This window comes from Loxodonta africana, chromosome 21, assembly GCF_030014295.1.
Source record: "Loxodonta africana isolate mLoxAfr1 chromosome 21, mLoxAfr1.hap2, whole genome shotgun sequence".
Classification (NCBI taxonomy): Eukaryota; Metazoa; Chordata; class Mammalia; order Proboscidea; family Elephantidae; genus Loxodonta; species Loxodonta africana.
In genome coordinates this window covers 58,368,064-58,391,894 of record NC_087362.1, presented here as the reverse complement: position 1 = coordinate 58,391,894, position 23,831 = coordinate 58,368,064, and the positions used below count along the sequence as shown (strand labels likewise).

At 43.7% G+C, this 23,831-nt stretch overlaps 1 protein-coding gene across 1 annotated transcript; it reads right to left on the bottom strand.

The window, feature by feature from the left end:
* GOT2 (glutamic-oxaloacetic transaminase 2) lies at positions 1 to 22,694 on the bottom strand. The gene is made up of 10 exons (XM_010596697.3): positions 22,542 to 22,694; positions 13,807 to 13,963; positions 11,770 to 11,898; positions 9,680 to 9,739; positions 9,000 to 9,161; positions 8,661 to 8,765; positions 7,100 to 7,250; positions 5,961 to 6,126; positions 2,039 to 2,189; positions 1 to 1,226 (listed from the first exon to the last, which is right to left on the bottom strand). Exons 1-10 carry the CDS (start codon positions 22,604 to 22,606, stop codon positions 1,104 to 1,106), a joined length of 1,269 nt encoding a protein of 422 aa, XP_010594999.3. The 5' UTR covers positions 22,607 to 22,694; the 3' UTR covers positions 1 to 1,103.
* Positions 22,695 to 23,831: the final 1,137 nt, after the last annotated feature.

Genomic DNA, 23,831 nt, shown 5'->3' with positions numbered 1-23,831 from the left:
TTGGGTCTACAGTGATTTTATTGTAACAGAGAAACCAGGCTGCAATAAATCTACATGATTAGAGCAGATGGTGGTTATCTTTCCAAAGGGTGAAGCCTGAGCCTGACTGCCAGCACACACAGGTGAAAAGCAAAGCCCAGAACGTCCCCTCTGCTGGTCCTGACCTGCACTGCCTGGCTCACACTGTGAGAAGAGTGACTGCACAACCAGATTCAAGCAAGGTGGGCCGTCCAAATGGACAGAGGCAGGGGATAATCCAACAATGACTGAAGAGGATGCCGAAGTGAAAGTGCAGTTATCTCTTCTCCAGGTAAGGGTACGACATGTGCATTAAATTATGTTCTTCATACTTGAAATAAGTAAATCCTGACAGCAGGGGGTGGATGGGCCAATAGAGCAGCAGAAGGGGATGAGAATCTAGGCTAGTGACAGGTCTTTGTGCCTAAGGCGAAGAACAGCCATGATTCAGGATAAATAAGAGAGGAGCATTAAAATGCCTGCGAACATTAAAAAGGGGAGACTTCTTTTTTTTTCTTAAATAAGACAGGAGATGGCATATTTATTTGCCTTGCCGCAGTGGCAGTGGATTCAACGGTTTTCATCAAACATGTCTTCTATACCGCGGTCTGTCATTGGGAAAAACAAACGTGAGGCCGACTGTCAACGTCAGAACTAGGTCTTCGCACAACGCCTCCAGTAAGTGCTATTTCTCATGCTGGATGAACAGAGGAACCCTCGGCACACAAGATGCTGCGGTTAAAGCTTCTGAGATATTGCAATGGCATGACTGACAGATTTTTGGCTCTGACCTCTTTGTAACTCTTGTAACATGTAAACTCTTTTGGAAAAGCTGGAGATAAAAGGATGGGGGAAGAGTTTGGTTTTGGAGCCACAAAGTTCCAGACACCAGCCACGGCTGCCTCCGCCCCATTTTGCTACATGTTCTTTTCTGCGAAAACACATTCAACGGCTGAGTGCTCAGCACTGTGGTTGAAAGAAAGGATCTGCTCGCCACCATCCGCCCTCCCTCATTTTCCTATGAATCTCACAGCAGCAGAGGCTGAAGACAGACAGGTTGTCTCTGTTCCTTCTCACCAGAGAAGTTACTTGGAGACCTCGTGAATGGCCTGGGCAAGGTACCCCACGTTGCTGGAGGTGACCCCTGCCACAGAGATGCGGCCGTCCTTCGTCATGTAGATGGAGAACTCCTTGATCAGCCGCTCCACCTGCAGACAGAAGAGAGCTTGGGCACACCTTCCTGGGTCGGGGGGCTCCCCAGCTCTGGCATGGCACAAGAGCCCACTTGTTAAAACCGAAAGACAACAGCAATTGTTTCCTCACTTAAACTGCATTCTCAGAATTCGGTGTGCTAGCTCGCAGTGACAGAAGCGGCGGCTGTTTTTAAAGTGAAACCAAACCCAGCCCACTAGTGTTGTCAATTCAGACTTACAGTGACCACACAGGACAGGGGACATCTGCCCCACGAGGTTTCCAAGGCTGTAAGTCTTTATTTATGGAAGCAGATTGCCACATCTGTCTCCTGTGGAGTGGCTGGTGTGTTCGAACTGCCGAAGCTTTTTGTTAGTAGCCAAGTGCTTAATCACTGCGCCACTACGAATCCACGTTTTAAAGTAGGTAGATGAATTCTAAGATGTGATCAGGTGAAAAAAAAAAAAATCTTACATCTAGCATTTATAGAAAAATAAGGGCTTAAACACAGTAACAATTGTGAGGATGGCACAGGGCCAGGCAAGTGTTTTGTTCTGTTGTACACAGGGCCACTATGAGTCTGAACTGACTGGATGGCACCTAATGACAACAGAAAAATAAAACCGGCATTCACCTGTGAACAGCAATGATCAGGCCCCTGCTTGACCAGGCTATTATTCTAATACAACACGAGCCGTGCGATCTTATGAAAGATACAGACAGGTAAACAACTAATAAAAAAACAAAACAAAACGAATGCTACCTACTACCTTTACCTAATCCTGAATAGGTTGGCAAGGATGGCTCAATTGGTCGGCTGTCTACTCACCTGTTCAGGCTTGAGACCGGTGAAACAAAACATGCCGATCTGATCAGTGATGTGTTGCCAATTGTGGGAGGAGCCCTCCTTCTTGAGGTTGGAGACCAACTGAGTCCGCATGCTAATGATGCGGTCTGCCATGCCTTTAACTTCTTGCAACCTGTAAGAAAACCCCGAGATGTGGCTGGCTTAGCTCAGTGCCGGCCAAGCACTACTGGACATGCCAGAGCTCACAGCAGTTTATCTCCCTCGAGTACTGCCCCTGCCATTGCTGTTCAGTGGATTCAGACTCATAAAGACCCTATAGGATGGAGTAGAACTGCCCCATAGGGTTTCCGGGGCTGTAATTTTTATGGAAGCAGACTGCCACATCTTTCTCCTGTGGAGTGGCTGGTGGGTTCAAATCACTCACCTTTTGGTTGGCAGCCAAGTGCTTAACCACGGCACCACTGGGGTTCCACTACCTGGTACCTACGCAGTGCCGTTGAGTTGATTCCGACTCATAGTGACCCTATAGGACAGAGCAGAACTGCCCCACAGAGTTTCCAAATAGTGCCTGGTGAATTCGAACTGCCGACCCTTTGGTTAGCAGCCATACCACTTAACCACTACTCCACCAGGGTTTCTAAGTACTCCACTAAGATGCCTCAATTCTCAGTCCTTGACTGAGCCACATGTTGACAATGGCTTCAGGGAAGACAGCTATTTAGTTGCATCCTATTTTATATCGGAACACTAATTTGATCAGGCAACAAAAACAATTAACATAATTGGGCTGTTAAGAACGAATGAATCACTCTAAAATTTAGGAAGACTATAAGGCCCTGCAAAAAAGGTCCCCAGGTGGCACAGTTTGTGCTTGACTGCTTAACCTAAAGGTTGGCGGTTTGAACCCACCCAGTGGTATCACAGAAGAAAAGTCCTGGTGATGTGCTTCTGTTAAGATCACAGCCAAGAAAACCCTATGCAGCAGTTCTACCCTGCATACTTGGGGTCTCTATGAGTCAGAATTGACTCAACAGCAATTAACAACAACAAGACTCTCCACCCTTCATGCAGGAGGCAAAAGCTGTAGGTTAAACAAAAAAATATGACCTTGTTTTTAACAGTGATGGGAATCAGAATAAACATTCCTGCTTTCACAATAAAGACAAGGCACTGTGACTCTACAATGTGCCAAGCTATGTCCTCAGTGCTGAGGAGAGGCAAGACTATGACATGGGCCTTGCTTTTAGCTCACAAGTGAGTCTGGGAGTCAGGCATGTGAACAACCAACCACAGAACAAGGCAGGACAATTCAAGTGCTGGTAAGAGTTGCAGTGCTGTGCTGAGAGAGCCCAAGAAGAGAGGATCAATTCTGTCTAGAGGCTGGAGAAAGCAGTCCTCTGACTACATACACAAGGCTTGCCTGATTCTGAACACAATCTCCCTCTTCCTCAGAATTGACCCTTTCCATTCCACTCCAACAGCTCTACTGGAAACCCTTGTTGGCTCTCCCCAACCAGCCAGCACCATTCACTTTGAGGCCTGGGTCTTAGAGGCACTGAGTGTATGACCCATGGCTAGATCCAGCACTATCTTAGCAAAATCCCTCCATGTTCCTTGTTCTGGCAGAATAAAGTTCTCACTTCTTACAATATCAATCAAGGTACTTCATGACCTACTCCCGCCTTCCCAGCTTTGTTGCTTCCTCCATTCCTTTTCACATCCCACATCTTTGCCTCGACCACCACTTGGGGCTCTCTCAACACACTCTACACAGTGCACACCACACACTTCCAGACACATCGTTCTAGTCATCTACCACAGTATTTTGTACACTAGAGACTCTCAGATGTGTATGCAAGTGCACACATTAAAAAAAACAAACAAGAAAACAACCCTTTATAACTATCAGGGAATAAAGAAACATTAAAAAAACATTCAAAATATTACGTGAACCATGGGGGCTGGATGAACCCCTGAAACTACTGCCCTGGTATAATCTTTAAAACTTAAACTAAAAATATTCCATAAGTCTTATTAAAAAATGTCTGCCTCGAACATTATGCTCTTTTAAGATCTATGTGGGATCGAACTGACAACAGTAACTAGAAAGATGAGATAGAAAACTTAGGGGGCAGTGAGTTTACGTTAACTGGGGGAGGAACAACTCAAAAAAGGGGGGTGAGAATGCTTGCACAACTTGAAGTATGTAATCAATGTCACTGAATTGTACATGTGGAAACAGTTGAATTGGTTTATGCTTTGCTGTGTATATTCTAAATAATGAAAAAAAAAAACGTAGAAAAAAGCTTAATATAATTCTAAGTGACAAAAATAAAACCAACCTTCCATATACATATAGAACGGCATGTAATATAACCATGGATAATAACTGGCAAAGAATACAAAGCTGGGTTACAGCGGCTAGAGATACGGCTAATTTTTTCCCTCTCTCACACCTTCTGAAATGTATATACACATTAATTCTATAATGGGAAAAATAAATTTATAATTTAAAAGGCAGTCGATCTTTTGGTAAGCCTAGCACAAATCTACTGTACTAAAAAGAACCAATGAACCAGATTCTTACTATTTCCTTCAACTTTTATAGGATTAATATAAGGTAGAAAAACAAGTTGTAACATGATAACCAGGTGAGCTATGAAGTTTCTTAGAGACGGCAGATTTAGCTTGTCTACCTAAGACTCTGTTCGGAGCTCTAACCCCTCTAACTAACTACACAGGATAACCTCATGTATAACAAATCCCATGTTCCATACGCTTCTTGGTTTTTATGAACTCTGCATTATCTAGAGCAGGGGTTAGCAAACTTTTTGTAAAGGGCCAAACAGTAAATATTTGGCTTTATGGGGCATATGATCTTTGTTTCAACTACTGAACTCTGCCGTTGTAGCATGAAAGCTGCCAGACAACTGTAATCAAATGTCGTGACTCTGTTCTAATAAACCTTTATGTACAAGAATCGGGGGCAGGCTGGATATGAATAGTTTCTCAATCCCTGATCTGGAGGAAAGTTTTCTAAATAGTATGTTATTACTCCGCTGGACATAAATTCATGGGGTACAACTGGCACTTAGAAAATATTTGAGGACAACAAGATTGTTTTAGCTATATATACATGCACACGCAGGTATGTGTATTCAGGGTCACGATGTAAAATATATTATGTGGATTGTGGTCAAAAAGATTGAGTAACACTAATTTAGGGAATAGGCATCAAGAGATTCAGATGGTATAATTAATAAAAAACAAAAATGTGATGTTTTTGAGAAAGTTTTCCTATATAACATACTTCAATGTGAACCTGAATTCAGAGGAAGCCAGGTTTTACTTAACATGGAGATACTGGAATAAAAGGAACTACCATTTCTGAATTATGCCTATCTCTTACAAGGAATAACTAACTTATTTGTCTGAAAGTCCTGACAAAATGTACACTCTTTCTGTCCTTTCCTCCCCCTTCTATGTATGGAAGCTGTAAAGTACAGTCAGTCCCTGGGTTATGAACGTCCATCCGGCTTACGGATAATTCATACTCAAGAACAGACTGCCATAAAGCCTATTATATTAAAAATTTGAGTAAAACACATATAATGGTTTGTAATAATGAATGCATGCACTACTTTGTGATGCTCACAAAAGCACTTTGAAGTTCGGAAGCGTTTAAGGGTTTTATATGCATAGAAAGGTAAAATATATACTATGTACTAAGACAAACATTTGACCAGCTGACACTAAATAAGAACCATATGTACCTGGTCTCATCTTACCTATAAATTTGACTTAAAGACAGACTTAGGAACAGGTCTCGTTCATAACCTAGGGGCTGCATGTACTATATGCTATCAGAGGGCAATTATAAAACCACCTCGAAGGATCAGTGGTGGGAACAGGTAGACAATGGGGAGTGGCCATGTGCCTTTACCATTGTTTCCGCAAATCCGGGGTGGTCAGAATGGCCGAGGCAATCCGGGCCCCATTGAGAGGAGGGTTGGAATACATGGGACGGATCAAGATTTTCAGCTGTGATTCCACCCTTTTGGCTGTATCAGCATCTACGCAGACCATAGTGAAGGCCCCCACACGTTCACCTGAAAAGACAAAATGGATCATGTCTTCTAGTCCTATTGTCTAACGTGCCAGAGTAAATCATGATTAAACTTTTCATGTATTATCTGTTTTCATGAGAAGCCTCACAAAAATAACTCTTAGGTATAAATAACATTTTTTAATAACCAGAATGGTGAATCTGGGTGCAACCAAAAGTCTGAATACTTCGAGAGTATGCAAAGGTCTCTTTTGGCTCATGGACCAGTTACTTTTTTTCTTGTACTTTAGATAAGGTTTACAGAACAAACTGGTTTCTCATCAGTTAGTACACATATTGTTTTATGACACTGGTTAACAACCCCATGACATGTTAACACTCTCCCTTCTCACCCCTGGGTTCCCTATTACCAGCTTTTCTGTCCCCTCCTGCTTTCTAGTCCTTGCCCGTGGGCTGGTATGCCCTTTAGTCTCATTTGTTTTATGGGCCTATCCAATCTTTGGCTGAAGGGTGAACCTCAGGAATCACTTAGTTACTGAGCTGAAAGGGTGTCCGGGGGCCATACTCTCAGGGTTTCTCCAGTCTCTGTCAGGCCAGCAAGTACTGGTCTTTCTTTTTGAGTTAAGAGTTTTGTTCTACATTTTTCTCCAGCTCTGTCCAGGACCCTCTATTGTGATCCCTATCAAAGCAGTCGGTGGTAGCTGGGTACCATCTAGTTGTACTGGACTCAGTCTGGTGGAGGCCATGGTAGATGTGGTCATGGACCAGTTACTTTTTGTTTGCAGATGCAGGAATCAGTTTTCCTTCCTGGAGGAACTCAGGAACTAAAGAAGATCTGGCTAAAAAGGTCAGTAAAATCCAATCTACATCTGTCTTTCCTCTCTAGATAAGGAGGTATGGACAGGGACAGACACACACACACCCTCTTCCATCAAACTCTACTCCTTTGCGGTATCCTCTCTCAGCTCTTTTTCAAACTCATCTGAACACGCATCATACTGGGTCCATTAGCTTACCATATAAGCCCATGTTCTTGGCATATGACTGGCAGAGACAAACATCAATGCCCTGTTCGATGAAGTGGCGCACAGCCCAGGCATCCCTGTTACCATCTCCGCTGGCAAAGCCTTGGTAGGCCATGTCAAAGAAGGCAAAAAGGTTCTTTTTCTGGGAAGGAAAGAGAAGGCCAAAACTTTAAGCAGCCCCTCTGAAAATGCCCCAGATGATTACTTGTGCTTATTGGGACCATGCCTGCCTCACAGAGTCAGTCAACACAGTTTTCTCTCCTAGTGTAGGTTTGGGAGATGCTTTAATTTTGACAGAATTAGGATTAAAAAGCAAAAAAACAACAAACCAAATCTGTGGCCATTGAGTCAATTCGGACTCATAGCAACCCTATAGGACAGAGTAGAACTGCCCCATAGGGTTTCTAAGGAATGGTTGGTGGACTTGAACTGCTGACCTTTTTTGGTTGACCGCCAATCCTTAATTACTGTGCCACCAGGGCTCCCAGTGTTAGGATAATTACATACATTTCTTTACTTTGGTAGATATGGTCCCTTGAGAAGATACTAAGAAAACAAAATCTTAAGCTCGATCCGCCCAGAAATGCTATTTAGTCAAACAGGAAGTTCTTCTAAGCCCATAATGATCTGGGTAATTATTTTGGTCTAGTAAACACAGGACGAAAACCAAACCCACTGCCACTGATTCTAACTCATAGTAACCCTACAGCACAAAGCAGAATTGCCCCACAGGGTTTCTAAGGCTGTGAATCTTTATGCAAGCCGACTGCCATATCTTTCTCCTATGCAGCTGCTGGTGGGTTCAAACTATTGACCTTTTGGTTAGCAGCCAAGTGTTTTAACCACTGCACCACCAGGACCTCAAACGCAGGACCAGGATGCTTTAACACTCAGCATTAGCCTCTTCTGGGGCTAATGTAATCCTGGCAGACTTATAGCCAGGTCTCATGGGGTGGCTTCATTAGAACCATCTCAGCTTGAAAGCGCTCTCTGAATGTTGTTTTCTTTTCTCACCCTCCGTTTGCAGCTTAGATTTGACAGAAAATGAAAAAAGGAGTGAATATGAGAAGATAGAACAGGAATAATATTTTCCTCCTTAGGGATTTTGATTAGTGCCTTCTCTGGCATGCTGACTATGCTGTATGAATGAAAATGGCAATGCTGAGGACAGTGACAAGGAAAGGAGGGGACATGTAAAAGCAGACAGAAGGAGCTACCACTAACCACTGACTGGGGCAAATGCTGGCACAAGCAGCAGATATACTGGGGCCAGTGGATGTCACCTGTGCAGGCTAGGCAGTGACAAGCTTTATATAGAATTACCTACACCTAGGCTGAGGAACAAAAACTTATGTTCAAACCGTTCATGCATCATCAATTACAGAACTGCTAATTATGCAAGTGAGGAACCCTCTCTTGGCAGTTTACCCCACGTGTGGAAATTTCACACAGGCTCAAGGTTAACGGAGTCTCATGGTTAAGTCTTTGCCAAGTTAAGCATCTAAGTCCAGTTACTAAACACAGACTGTCACCAGCCAGTGCATCCTCCTACCTTCACCACTGCTGCTATCTCCTTCCACTGCTCAGGACGAGGGTCAACTCCTGTGGGATTGTGAGCACAGGCATGCAGAAGAATAACACTTTGCTCTGGTATTTTCTAAGGGGAAAAACAACCAATAGATCGGTCACCAGGTTTAAAAGACAATATTTACCTGAAATGCCATAGGGTCGGTATCATTTGATAAAGAAAAAAAGTAGCCCAGAGTCTGGGAACTAGCTCATTCCCAGTATTTTAAGTCAGATATTTAGACCCAGCTGGATGACATCAAATCTCCACAAGCAAGTTTATTTCTCGTTCCACCACCATTCCCGCCCAGAAAGTCATACTTACTGAAATGTCTTCTATAGCGCCTGTGAAGTCAAACCCACAAGTCTTGGGGTCATAGTATCGATAACCATGTAGCTGCAGGCCAGCATCCCTGAAGATGGGTGTGTGATTTCCCCAGGATGGTTTGGGCAGAAAGACATCTCGGCTGAACTTAAAGAATCTTTGCTAAAAGACAGGATGAAAGGGGATGGGAAAATGAAGAAGGGAGAAGCAAATAAAAAAGTTGGTATTTTTTACCGAGAGGACATTTTTCTTTACTAGAATCCAGCTTCTATCTATGGCTGAGACACAGTATTGACTCAGGCTGCCTGGGCTGGATTCCAGGCTCAGAAATTATACTGATTGTGTAGCTAAGGACCTCTCTGGGCTTCACCTTCTTCTTCTGTGACGTGGGGCTAACTGTACCTCCCTCACAGGATTATGAGAATTAAATGAGTTAAAATACAAAAACTCCTGGGACTAGTAAGTGTTCAATAAATTACAGGTATTATGATTATATCTTCCACGCAATTTCTTCAAAGTACTTTCATTTTTCCTGACTCCACTGATCCGAGAGTAAAAAATCTCCCAACTTTGTGGAAAGGGGAAATCTACTTCCTGCATCAAAAGTCAAATACACATGCAATAGGAAACCCTATCATTCTCAACTTACAGCTCTTTCCCGAAGGAGATTCCAGACTCACCAGAAAATTGGCTCCAATCCTTAACGCCCCGGTTCCAGAAATAGTCTGCACAGTGACATACTGAAGGAAAGATACCCTCAATCAGTGAGGTGCAACGCTCCATACAACGTTGCAACTTATCGACAAAACTGAGATCAAGCCCACAAAGTGGCACTACTCTATGCAGTCAGTACACTTCGTACTTCAGAAGCAGAAAACAACCTTCCAAATGAATATCTGGAAATGGAGAGAACAATACTATTTTTTCACTCCCCCATTTGCTAAGGGACAGACTGAGTCTCCTCGCCTGTTCCCAGAATAGCTCTCTCTGGTTTCCAACACCTGTGCTGGTACAGAAGCTAATTTTTTATTGCCTGTTACCAGTATCACCCCAATGTCATATGGAGAGGACACAAAAATTCCTTCTCAATATGAAAAAGCAGTGATTTATTCAAAGAAATAAAGACACTAAGAACAGTCACTGCATTAAACATTATTCTGACCATACAAAACTGAACACCAAAGTTTCTTGAAAAGCAAGTCAACAAGTATATTAGGATATCACTGTGACATTTTGAAGGCTGTCTAAGAGATCCCCCTCTACTAGTTTTCATAATCTGAAAATATTAACCTTTCAAGCAAAAGGAAGATGCCTGAGATAATTCAGGCAACTTTAGGGGATGAGTAAGAAACCACAGTAGGTTTAAAAAAAAAAAAAAAGTTTTTTTTTAATGGCACCGTAGAAGTAGAAGGCTTTTTATTTTCTATAAAACATCTTTTGGATGGGAGTGGCAGTGTAAACGGGGGAAAATCCAACTAAACAAAACACATACATTTGTCTCTGCAAACCCTGGCACGATGGAAACCAAAACCTAATCCTACAAACTGCAGATCTGGTAATACTAACGAGTCACAAAGGCACAGCAATTTATAAAGGATAAGCTGATGCTATTTTAAGATCGGATGGTCTCATCCTTAGGATACAAGTGGCTAGACTGACAGACTTCTGCTAAATCAAAGTCTGAATTAAAAATACACAAGTCTCCATGAGAGGTTAGTAGGTGGCTGTATGGAAATTGACCAAATCATGCTCCGTCCATGACTTAGGGTAATTACATCACCCTGGGGTGGAGCTGTATGCTTTTCTCTGAGTTAGTGAAACCACAAGTGGACTTAGACCAGTCCTGTGAATGAGCTGTATTTATTCTTGCAGGGGAGAGGGTTGGCTTAGTTTTGCTACTTTTTATGTTTTATTTTTCCAGACTTAGAAAAATACTTACACATGTAAGTGTATCCATTAAAAAAACAAAATTTTTTCAATAGAAAGTAAACCACGATGCACATGAGCCCACATGTCAGCCAGCCTTTCCATGGCCTGGCCACGTCCTGTGTCTCGCCTGTATAATCCTAGTCTTCGACTCTAAGTTCTGACAGGAGAAATTGACCTACTCTGTGGGCGCATATAGCAATCTCTTGGAAAAGCTTAAGTCCAGTAACGTTTAGGGCCATCTTTCTCCCACAGTAAGAGGGCACTCCAAAGAACTGCGAAGAGGAGACAAACTATGAGACGGTTGTGCGTCCCCTCAGGGCCACAGTGATGTCTTAACCTCTGACAGAGTAGGGAGGGAGTGTGGTCTTTTCTCTTTCCATGTCCTAACTGGCTGTAAGGGTGGCACAGAAGTGCCCGACTGGCCCCGGCTCTACCAGTCCACCTGTGGCTTGTTCCCTGACTACTTCCTCTGACTACACTGGAAGCTTACGATGGGGGGTGGGGAGAATTATAGGCCTACACTAGGCAACATTAGGCATTTCTAAAACACATTTCCCTGGAAAAAAATATCAGCACACACAGGCTAATGGTAAAAGTAGTGCCACATGTATCTACGAGTCAAATTACTACTGCATTTTCAGGGTTGCCACTACATTTTTAGAACTTGTATTATATTGTCTTTTAATTATTTCCAATTTACTATCTAAAGGAGATATATTGGCAATCGTGCGTTTGCTTGCACACAATCATTGTATATAAAGTGAGCAATCTTTTCATATTTGGTTAAATTTGCAGATGTTAAAAACAGACCCTGCACGATGCCAGAGTCTGTCCAGCTTACCCGGCCACTCTTCAGCACCTCGCTATTCTCGCCCAGGGCCAGTTCTGCAGATGCCTTACAAAATTCAGCCAGGCCCCCAATGGGCAGGTATTCCTTGTCCAGATTTTTTGCAGCAATCTGGGCCTCTGCCTAGACAAGAGAAAATGCATCCATTAGTTCCTTCTCCTTACCTGGAATTATCATGATTAACATTTAATGCTTTGTAACTTAAATACTAAAAGTAAAGCTTTTTTTTTTTTCCTTCTGTCTGTCTGGAAACCTGCTGTTTATTAACTTTTATTATGATAAAATATATATACATAGATATATAAAACAAAAGATTTGCCCATTCAACATTTTTGACATACACAATTCAGTGACATCAGTTACTTTCATCATGTTGTACAACCACCCCCATTATCTGTTTCCAAATTATTCCATCACCATTAACACTCAGTGACCAGGAAGCAATGACTCTCCCTTCTCCACTCCCTCCCACCCCTGGTAACCACTAATGAACTTTGGTGTTTATATATTTGCTTATTCTAGATATTACATACAAGTGGGACTACACTATATTTGCCCTTTCGTGACTGACTTATTTCACTCTGCATAATGTTTTCAAGGTTCATTCATATCAAAGCATTTTTTTTTTATTTGAAGTTACTGTCCAAGAAAAAGGGTAAGTAGAAAATTTGGTATTTTATACTGCAGAACAGAAATACCATTCATCTTTAATCACATTTCATAGCTGTTTTTAAAAGTTAATTTAAAATGGATGAATATACAGCATCTCTGTTACCATTCAATAGGAAATGGCGTTGTTAGAATGGACCAGAACAACGTTTCACGAGCAACACTTAAAGTAGATGTAAGACAATAAAACCAAGTTAAATCCATAAAAGAGAAGCATTTCAAGGTAGTGGGCAGAGCTTCAAAGAGTTAAGAGTAACAGCCACATATCTTCACGCTTTGAAGTTAGAGACCTGGCTGCCCTTACTAGCTGCGTGACCCTGGGCAGGTTATTTCATCTGAGTCTAGTTTCCTCAACTGTTAAACGGAAAACTAATTATACCTCATATGACTGAGAAAGAGTTAATTCAATGAGGTAGTGTACAAAAGTGCTTGGTGGTGTTTCAGTTTGCAACAGTAGCTGACACTGCCTTGCAATAATAGCTAATACTTCTCAGAAATCTCTTCCCTCTGTGGGTCACTCAGCTGATGCTCTAAGACTCCAGTGGCTCATGAGTGCCTGAGCCAGCTTGCTCCGCTGCACACAGCTTGGATTATTGGAGTTCTTTACTCATACCCCAAAGTCTGCTTCTGTAACTTCCACTCATTGTGTCTAGCTCTGCTGTATGGAGTAACAATATGTCACCACCCCCACTTTTGGAAGTGACCAAGCAGCGCATTCATATTTCATCAGAGGAGATGCAGATGGAAGAAAAATACATAGCTTCTTAAAAAAACTATTCTAAGGAGATTAGTTACATTATTTAAAGTCATATGATAATACAATAGAAAGATTACAAATATAAACATAGCTAACAAAAATGAAGAGGAAAAAGTGAAAAATTATTGTACAAAGTAGAAAGGGTACGAGCATGTTATGCACAAAGATTTTATTAAGGAATCAAAATGCAGAGTCACTATGAGTTGGAACTGACCCAACAGCACACAACAACAACAATCAAAATGAGAGAAATGGAGAACAGTAACTTTCAGCCACAAGGGGCCATTCTACCACAGCGGACAATGTTTAACACCGTGGTCCTTCTTGTGCACCTTCAGGATTAAACATGATGCTAAGCCTATTTTTACAGATTATCACAAAGCCACAGATGGGTCAATCTGGGAAAAGACCGTGTCGTTCCAACCCCTCACTTCTACAGCTGAGGAAACTACAGCCCCAGATCCTGAGTGATTAATGCAGCTAGAGCCAGCACTGTTATTAGAACACAGGTCTCCTGACTCCCCAGGCAGCACCCTTCCTGCCACCCACAACGGCTCCCTTCGGTTTACTCATCCAATTAAGCAGCAGATGGATGGCAAGCTTACCTTCCGAACACTAGGGAGCACATAGGGCTTTCCATTGTCGTCCCGGTAGGCCCCAACTCCCAGGTTCATCTTTTTGCTGTTGGTATCTCTCTTAAAAGCTTCTGTGACTCCCAGGATGGGATCTGGGGGCCCCATCTCCACATGGGCCCACCAGGAGCTGAAATGAGAAACACAAGGTATCAGTCAAATTGGCTAGATTCTCATGGTCAGAGATTTTACCACACATGCATAGCAATGGCACCAATACAACAGTGTGTAAGATTTCTAAGCAGCTTGCAGAAGAGCGAAGAAGGCCAATAATTCAACACAAATGCTATGAGAAGCAACAGGGCAGGGCAGGATACCTGTACAGACTTAGAGCAGCAAACCTTACCTGAATGCCCCAGGCAAAATACAAGTAATTTGGCAGTGAGAAGACAAGAGCAGAGAAGTAAGCAAGGGTTAAGGTAACAGTACTATTTGATGCCCCAAGGGGCTTGGGCTTGTTAGAGCATCAACAGAATGCTTGTTAAAACATACAGCTTCCTGAGATCTACTCTGGATGTAGTGAAACATGGAGAATCATCAAACTCTTTGTTTTTCTGGGCAGGGGTGGCGGTGGGGGGAGGTTGTAGCGATCACGTGGGGTTGGAATCTACTCAATGGCAACTAACAGCAACAACAGTGGTGATCAGGTGCGGGGTTGGGGTAATATAAATGAACTCGCATTTCTGAGAGCCCATCTGGTCGCTGGGTGGGGTACTGAACGCAGAGTGGCAAGGGGAGGTGCCGAAGATCACTGAAGAAGCTGGTTTGTTACCCAGAAAAAGGGATGTGGGCCTGGACCAGGGTAGTGGCAGGAGAGGTGGAAAGGAAGAGACAGAGTTGCAAGGTATTTAGGAATTAAAAATCAGGTTTTTAGGAATTGAGAATCAACTGATTCTAACATTGTACTAGTTCTTTCATTAATTAATGAGTTAAAATGCTTGACAGTATTCATTATTTTATATTTGTATGAGTCATATTGCTATCTTAACTAATATCCTTTAACAGTCTTGGAGGACCTCCATGCGGGGGGGGGGGGGTGGTGGTGGTCACCTGCCTGAGCCCAAAACCAAAAAAACCAAACCCAGTGCCATTGAGTCGATTCCGACTCATAGCGACCCATAGGACAGAGTAGAACTGCCCCATAGAGTTTCCAAGGAGCACCTGGCGGATTCGAACTGCCGACCCTTTGGTTAGCAGCCCTAGCAATTAACCACTACGCCAACAGGGTTTCCTTGCTGGAGAAGTACAGCAGCATACCCCACCCTCACCCAGTTTTCTCTGTGAAATAAAAGTTACTTTGGTTAAAGGTTATAATTAATGAGTGATGAGACTATAATGGAGCCCTGGTGGTACAGTGGTTAAAGACCCAGGTTGCTAACCAAAAGGCCAGCAGTTCAAGTCCACCAGCTGCTCCCTGGAAACCTTACTCTGCCCTATAGGGTCACTACCAATCAGAATCGACTCAATGGCAATGGGCTTTGGTTTTTTTTGAGACTATACTAGGGTCAGTAGTGACAGAGGAATACAACTATATGTGTGCTTTTGTTTTTCAAGGAAAAAAGAGTACTGTTGTTCCGAAGCAGCAGTTCTCAAACTTTTTGGTCTGTGGATCCCTTTGTTGTCATTGTTAGGTGCCACCTAGTCAGTTCAGACTCACAACAACCCTCTGTAAGACAGAATGAAACACTCCTCAGTCCTGTGCCATCCTCACAGTAGTAGGTATGTTTGAGCCCATTGTTGCAGCCACTTTGTCAATCCATTTCCTTGAGGGTCTTCCTCTTTTTTGCTGACCCTCTACTTTACCAAGTGTGATTGTCTTCTCCAGGGATTAAAACAAAAAAACCAAACCCGTTGCCGTGGAGTCGATTCCAACTCATTGGATTGGTCCCTCCTAATAACATGTCCAAAGAAAGCGAGACAAAGGCTTGCCATCCTTGCTTCTAAACGCTTCAAACTCTTAAAACTTACTGTGGATTCCAAGCATCTTTTACTTATGTGAGTTATAAGTATCAATATATAAAAAAAAAAAAAATTTTTTATATACTATATTATAAATTAAAACTGAAAAATTTGTTACACTTATTTAAAAATACAAATGAAAAAAGCATTTTATCTTAATATTATTCAAGGAACATACGGTCACAAGACTTACAAATAAAAGCGTGTCTTTTCTGCTTTGCAGTGATTAGTTTTTTCTAGAATCTTGTAGACATTGTCACCCTTCTCCCACACTAGTTCTATCTAGTACCAGGACTCAAAATCCCTCCCATTCTTTTTCATTGTTCTAGGCTACTTGGTTGTTTCTAGCATCTAAGCAATAGTAAGAAACACAGACACCCCAAAGCAACTTCTGAACTGGACCTAAGAAAAGCTTTCATTATTTCCTATCCACAATTTAGAAAACACACAGCCACCTGTCTGTATCACTGTCGTTAACTGATAACTGAGAGGACTACTATGAATATCAAGGACATATTAGATTATAAAAGAGAAAACTTCTCAGGTTCCGTCTTTCAGGCTTTCAATCAACGATGACAGAGATAAATGACTTGTTCTGAATACAAAAAGAAATTTTTTTTTAAGGACAAGGTCAGAAGGCTACATTCTTTAGTTCTGTGAAAAGCACTTATTTGTCAAGTCCTTTAAAAAGTTTTTCTGAAATAGAAATTCTCTCAGAAGCCACAGCCCTGGTGTTCTGGTACGAATCTGAGGGAGGAAACAGGTTATCTCTTAAAAATAATTCTAAGAGCAATTTCAAAATATTGACTTTTACACGATCTAAATATAGGAGTGCTGCTATTAGTTGCCGACTCGTGGCGACCTTATGTATCACGGAAGGAAAGCTGTCCTGTACTGTATCAAGCAATGTTCTGTTGTGCTCCATAACATTTTCATTGGCTGGTTTTCAGAAGGAGATCAACAGTCTGGAAGCCCCACTGAAACCTGTCCACCATGCGTGACCCTGCTGGTATGTGAAATAACGGTAGCACAGTTTGCAGCATCACAGCGACATGCAAGCCACAACAGTACCACAAACTGACAGACAGGTGGTGGAAATAATAGGAGTAGGGATACTTAACTTGATCACTCTTAGTGTCTTAGTCATCTAGTGCTGTTATAACAGAAATACCACAAGTGGATGGCTTTAACAAAGAGAAGTTTATTCTCTTACACTCCAGTAGGCCAGAAGTCCGAATTCAGGGCACTGGCTCCAAGGGAAGGTTTTCTCTCTGTTGGCTCTGAAGGAAGGTCCTTGTGATGCATCAGCCTTCCCTTGGTCTGGGCGCATCTCAGCGCAGAAACCTCAGGTCCAAGGGATGTGCTCTGCTCCTGGCACTGCTTTCTTGGTTGTATGAGGTCCCCCTTGTCTCTCTGCTCACTTCTCTCTTTTATATCTCAAAAGAGATTGGCTTAAGACACTACCTAATCTTGTAGACCTCATCAATATAACTGGTGCTAATCCATCTTATTACATCATAGTGATAGGATTTACAACATACAGGAAAATCACATAAAATGGTGGACAATCACACAATACTGGGACTCATGGCCCAACTAAGTTGACAGCTATTTCTGGGGACAAAATTCAATATATGACAATTAGTAACTGTGTTCAATGTCCTCTACGCTTTTCATTATTCCATTCCTTAGAAGAGTAAAAAACTTAAATATACATTGTAAGAACTCTGATGTTTTTAAAGAGATAGTACTAGATGAAAACAAGAGTGTCTAGGGACAAAATTGATGCTGATAACCCGTGGCTTACGAAATTATTCTTATCAATGCACTTTGGACATAAGCTCAAAGCCTCAGCCATTAAGCAATATTGACTAGTGAACCAAAAGCACAAAGGACTCAGATAAGCATTTTTAATCCAAATGTTTTGCAATGTACCCAAGCTTAAGCCTATCTAGTGCTTTGTTGTTGTTTGGTGCCCTCGATTTGGTTCTGACTCACAGCAACCCAATGTACAACAGAACGAACACCGAACACCACCTGGTCCTGTGCCACCCTCACAATCATTGCTATGTTTGAGCCCATCATTGCAGCTACTGTGTCAATCCATCTCATTGAGGGTCTTCCTCTTTTTTGGTGACCCTCCACTTTACCAAGGATGATGTCCTTCTCCAGGGACTGGTCCTTTCAGACATGTACAAAGTACATGAGATGAAATCTCGCCAACCTCACTTCTAAGCAGCATTCTAGCTATACTTCTTCCCAGACAAATCTGTTCATTCTTCTGGCAGTCCATGGTACATTTAATATTCTTTGCCAACACCGTAATTCGAAGTCCTCAATTTTTCTTTGGTCTTTCTTATCACAGGCCAGCCTTTGACTGAAAATATCATGCCTTGGGTCAAGCTCACCTTACTCCTCAAAGTAATAACTTCGCTTTTTAACATTTTAACGAGGTCTCTTGCAACAAATTTGCCCAATGCAATATGTTGTTTGCTTTCTTGACTATTGCTTTCACGTGCGATGATTGTGGACCCAAGTAAAATGAAACACTTGACACCGTCAATATTTTCTCCGTTTGTCATGTTGCTTACTGGCCCAGTTATGGGGATTTTTGTTTTCCTTATTGTTGAGGCGTAATCCATGCTGAAGGCTGTAGTCTTTGATTTTCATCAGGAAGTGCTTCAAGTCCTCTTCACTTTCAGCAAGCAAGGTTGTCATCTGCATATTGCAAGTTTAATGAGTCTTCCTCCAATCCTGATGCCCCGTTCTTCTTCATAAAGCCCAGTTTCTCAGATTATTTGCTCAGCATACAGATTGAATAGGTACGGTGAAATGATACAACCCTGATGCACACCTGTCCTGATTTTAAACCACTCGGTATCTCCTTGTTCTATTTGAACAACGGCCTCTTGGTCTATATACAGGTTCTATATGAGCATGATTAAGTGGTCTGGAATTCCCATTCTTCGCAAAGTTATCCATCATTTGTTATGATCCACACAGTCGAATGCCTTTGCAGAGTCGATAAAACACAGGTAGTCTCTGCTTTCAGCCAGGATCCGTCTGACATCAGCAATGACATCCCTTGTTTGCTGGCAAATTCTATTTTTAGAAGTAGATCACCAGGTCCTTCTTCCTAGTCTGTCTTAGACAGGAAGCTCTGCTGAAACCTGTCTTGTCCACCATTGGTGACCCTGCTGGTATTTGAAATACTGGTGGCATAGCTTCCAGCATCATGCCAAGTCACCATCGTAGGACAAACTAAGAGACGAGCGATCGGCTTAGTGCTTTCTAGTTTCTATAATGCTTTCCCACTTACTTTAAAATAAGAGAGGTTGATTTACCTGTCCAAGGTCACAGAGCTATAGACAGCAGAGACAATACTACAGTTTTGACCTTCTAACTATTATTATTGTACCCACTACTACACATTGTAAGGAGCCCTGGTGGTGCAGTGGTTAAAGTGCTCGGCTGCAAACCGAAAGGTCAGTGGTTCGAATCTACCAGCTGCTCTGTGGGAGAAAGATGTGGCAGTCTGTTTCCATAAAGATTTACAGCCTTGGAAACTCTATGAGGCAGCTCTACTCTGTCCTACAGGGTCATTATGAGTCGGAATTGACTCGACAGCAGTGGGTTTGGTTTGGGTTTTGGTACTGCACACGGTCTTTCCAAATGGTTTCATGATATTTCCTCACTTACTTCACTAAAAGTTAAATCAGAACAAAATAATTAAAAACAGGTAATTACAAATCAAAATATATCAGCACAGACATTTTCCTTTCTTCATTGACCTGTGATTAGGTCTGGTCACATGCGTCTATGCTTTTATAGCACAGGATCAAAAAAAAGCTTCCACGTTCAGTGCTTTCTGTTTAATAAATGCACTCAGACTTACAAAGAGTTCTATTTAAATGACCCATGTATGAAAATTAAATACTCCATAGGATAAATCCTCAGTTCTTCAGAATACCAATTACCAAGGTTTTATTGTATTAGAATGAGCTATTTAAAAAAAAAACTTTAAAGGCTTGAGTTTATTTTAAATGTTTTCCACTTTTACCATTTGGCTCTCAGCAAAGATCACTTCCCCAGTGGCTGGAGAAAAGGTCTTCACTTCACTGTCATCTGACCTGTTCACACTCCTGACCTGTTCTATCAATCGTGCATCATTGTTTAAACCTGAGTAGCACGACCATGAGGATGGCACAGGACCGCACAGTGTTTCCTTCTGTTGTACCTAGGGTCGCTATGGGTTGGAACTGACTTGACAGCCCCTAACAACAACGACAGCACTTCTTCTACAGCAGGTGCTCAAATATTTTAAGACTATTTTTCACACACATTTAGCACCACTGGGATTCTCCTACTTGTCTAGATTTTAAGATACAATATCAAAGTGACATATTTGCTTCTGTTGCATTATTTTAAAAAGTCAGGGTTTAAAATACAAAGATTCATTTTGGAAGATATGCCAAGCACTGTTCTAAGAGAAACATAACAATGAACAAAGTGGGTAAAGTCTCTGCATGGAGCTTACATTCTAATGGACAAGAAACAAAAAATGAGTCAGGCTCTCAAACTGAAAGAATGACTAAAAGGTCACACCCACAGGGATTTGCACCAAGCAGTTTAAAATCAAGCTTAGGCCACCCAGGCAAATCCATAAAGGGTTTAAGATTACTAGGACAGTGAAACAAGACTTTCTCTTTCCCACAAATTTTAGACAACTCTGTCTTTTCTCCAAATTTGCTTTACACATGGTAAACTAACAACAACAAAAAACAAACCCACTGCCATGGAGTCAACTCCTACTCATGGCTACCCTATAGGACAGAGGGTTTCCAAGCAGCGGCTGGTAGATTCAAACTGCTGATCTTTTGGTTAGCAGCCAAATGCTTAACCACTGTGCCTCCAGGGCCCTCCCTAATTCTGGTCCACTAAGCAGGCAGGCTTAAAGAGCACACCTTGATACTAAGCCAAGGAAGGACCAAATCAGGCAGAGAAGGGAGTGTGAAGGCCTGTGGAAGACAGTACTGCCAAGAGTGAGGCATTCTGGAAAGGACAGATTGTTCTGCTGGGTTAAAGGTATCATGCATACATTCAAATGTGAGGCCAAGGCACGTACAAGAGGCCAAGACTTTGCTCCTTGTAGTTAACTTCTGGTTGGGGTGGCTTGGAGACTCATTGTTGTTGCCCATGAGTCGATCCCGACTCATGGCGACCCCACGTGTGCAGAGGAGAACTGCTCCATAGGGTTTTCAAGGCTGTGATCCTTCAGAAGCAGACTGCCAGGCCTGTCATCTGAGGCTCTGAACTGCCACCCTTTGGGTTAACGCTCAACCGTTAGCACCACCTGGGGACTCCTCATTAGATACTACTTAATTTTCTTAAGAACACTGCCCTAAATCGGCTTATTGGGTGGATTAATTTCCTGGCTCGGGTCTCTACTAAGCCTAAGCCAAAACCAAACCAAACCCGTGGCTAAGTGCATTCCTATTTGTAGCGATCCTGTAGGGCAGAATACAACTGACCCATAGGGTTTCCAAGGCTGTAATCTTTACAGAAGCAGAATGCCACATCTTTCTCCCATGGAGCGGCTGGTGGGCAGTTCCAAACCCTGACCTTTCGATTACCAGCCTAATGGACCGCTGCACCAACAGGTTTCTACTAAAACCGTTGCCATCCAGTAGATTCCAACTCCTAGCAAGCCCACAGGGCAGAGCAGAACTGCCCCATAGGATTTTCAAGGAGCGGATGGTGGATTCGAACTGCCAACCTTTAGCTAGCTGCCAAGTTCTTAGCCACTAGAAAAAGGAAATTACCAGCTAATTTTTATGTTCCTTACTTTTCCTCAGCAACACCACAGTTTGAAATCACACGTGTAATTTTGAGTGACACCTGTCCCTCCCTCAGTCTTGTTCACCACTGTTGTCAGTATCTGGTCCAGTGCCTGGTTCTGAGACACTGGGATTACGCAGTATTTACTGAATGAAAGAGCAAAATTAACTTCGGAATAGGGAGGAAGAATGCGATTTCCCTACATCCAGACCTCCTAAATGCTTAAAGCCCTTTCCACCAAAGGTCAAATGGCCCGGAGGCCACTGGAGACTCAGGCGACAACACAGACAGCAGGATGCCGCGCCAAGGTCATGGGATGCAGGGAGAAAAGCCTGGCCCTGACGCCGGCGCCCCGGTAACCTCCTCCTGCGCGCTACCCTCCCCAGTGACCACTCGCGGTAGTCGGTCCCCTTCCCAGCGCCCCGTCGCGGGCTCTACCGAGGCCGCGCCCCTCCGCCCCCTACGGCGCCGGTCAAGGGCAAGCGAGCCCCGGCGCCGCAGCCAATGGGCGCGAGGCAGCCCTGGCGCCTCAGCCCGCGTGGTCCGCCCTCGCGTTGCCTCATCCCGCGAGCTCCGCGGCCCGGGTCCGGGTCTCGCGCTGCCCCTGCCCCATGGGAGTCCGGATGCCGCAGAGGGTCACGCTTCCTTCCCCAGGGGAATGCCTTGGCACAGGCTGGCCGGCGGCCCTGGGGGAGGGAAAGGAGGGGTGTGGGACCCGGGGGTCACTGCAAGGCACGGCCGCTCTATTCTCAGCCCCCAGCGCAGGAAAGCCGAGGAAGGGCCAGGGGAGCTGTGTGTGTGTGTGTGTGTGTGTGCACGGTCGTGCGTGGAGGCGAATGTCCTGGGTCCACCGCAGCGCGGTGGGCCAGGCCCGTCGTCCTGGCTCAGTCTCCGCATCCTTCCCGGCTTACCTGGCTCTGGCAGAAGTCGCGGCGGCGACCCCGGGGAGGATGCGGCTGGAGTGCAGCAGGGCCATGGTGGGCGGCAAGAGGGCAGCGGCTAGCGGTAGGACGCAGCGGAGGGCAAGCGAGTGCGACACCGCGGCGCGGGCTCCTGCTGTAGGTAAGGGCAGAGACTTCGCCGGACGAGGCTAGAGCGGCCGCTCGCCAGACCCGAGCCATGTCACAGCGGCCCCTGGCGGCTGGGGGAGGCCTCCGCGGAGCCGCCGCCCCGCCCTGGTTTACCTGTGCAGGGCCCGGACCACGTGGCGCCGGCAAATGATAAGAACGCTGCTTATCGCCGCCTACGGAGCCCGGGGTCCCGCGCTGGTCTGGGCCCCCAGCTGGTCTGCTTTCCCCAGCCCCCAGCCGTTTATCCATTTCATTCATTTAATCGCGACGGATCTAAGAGGTAGCTGCTATAATGCCAGTGTGAAAGATGAGAAAATACAGACTGACGTAGGTGAAGTAATTTGTTCAACGCCATAGAGCCAGTAAGGCCCTAGGGGGTCCGCACTAAACCTTTAGCCTTTCTGTTTCCTTAAGTTCAGGTCACCTCACTGTCTTCCTAAATGTTCACTTAAGGAACCGTGGTGGAGCAGTGGTTAAGCTCTGGGCTGCTAACCAAAAGGCCGGCAGTTTCTGCAGGAGACAAGACCTGGTGATCTGCTTCAGTTAAGATTATAGCCTATAAAACCTTATGGGGCCATACTACTCTGTCCTATAGGGTAACTGTAAGTCGGAATCTACTCTACGGTACACAACACTATGGAGAAGATAACAGTGCTTACCTTGTGGGGCTGTTGTGAGGATTAATTTAAGTGAGATTAGCAGATTATGTCTAAAGATGGTTTGATTTAGTAAACACAAAATAACCATGGTTCTTAATGACAGTCTTGTTTGCCAAATTCTTAAAATTGTGTGTGAGGGGAATTAATAAAATTTGAAGGAAAAAGCGAATAAACTTGAGACCCCAGAAGCTGAATGATTCAAACAATTCCACTCTAAATGAAGGCTATTTCTCAGACACTCTTCTCTAAAAGGAGCCCTGGTGGTCTAGTAGTTAGCTCAGGTTGCTAACTAAAAGGTTGGCAGCTGGAATCCCCCAGCCACTCCTTAGAAGCCCTGTGGGGCAGTTCTATTCTGCCGTTGCTGTGCGTCAGAATCCACTAGATGGCAATGGGTTTGGTTTTTGGTTCTTCTCTAAACCCCAGACAGAACTGTGTCCCTTGGTGACACAGTGCTCCACACTGACTGAATGAT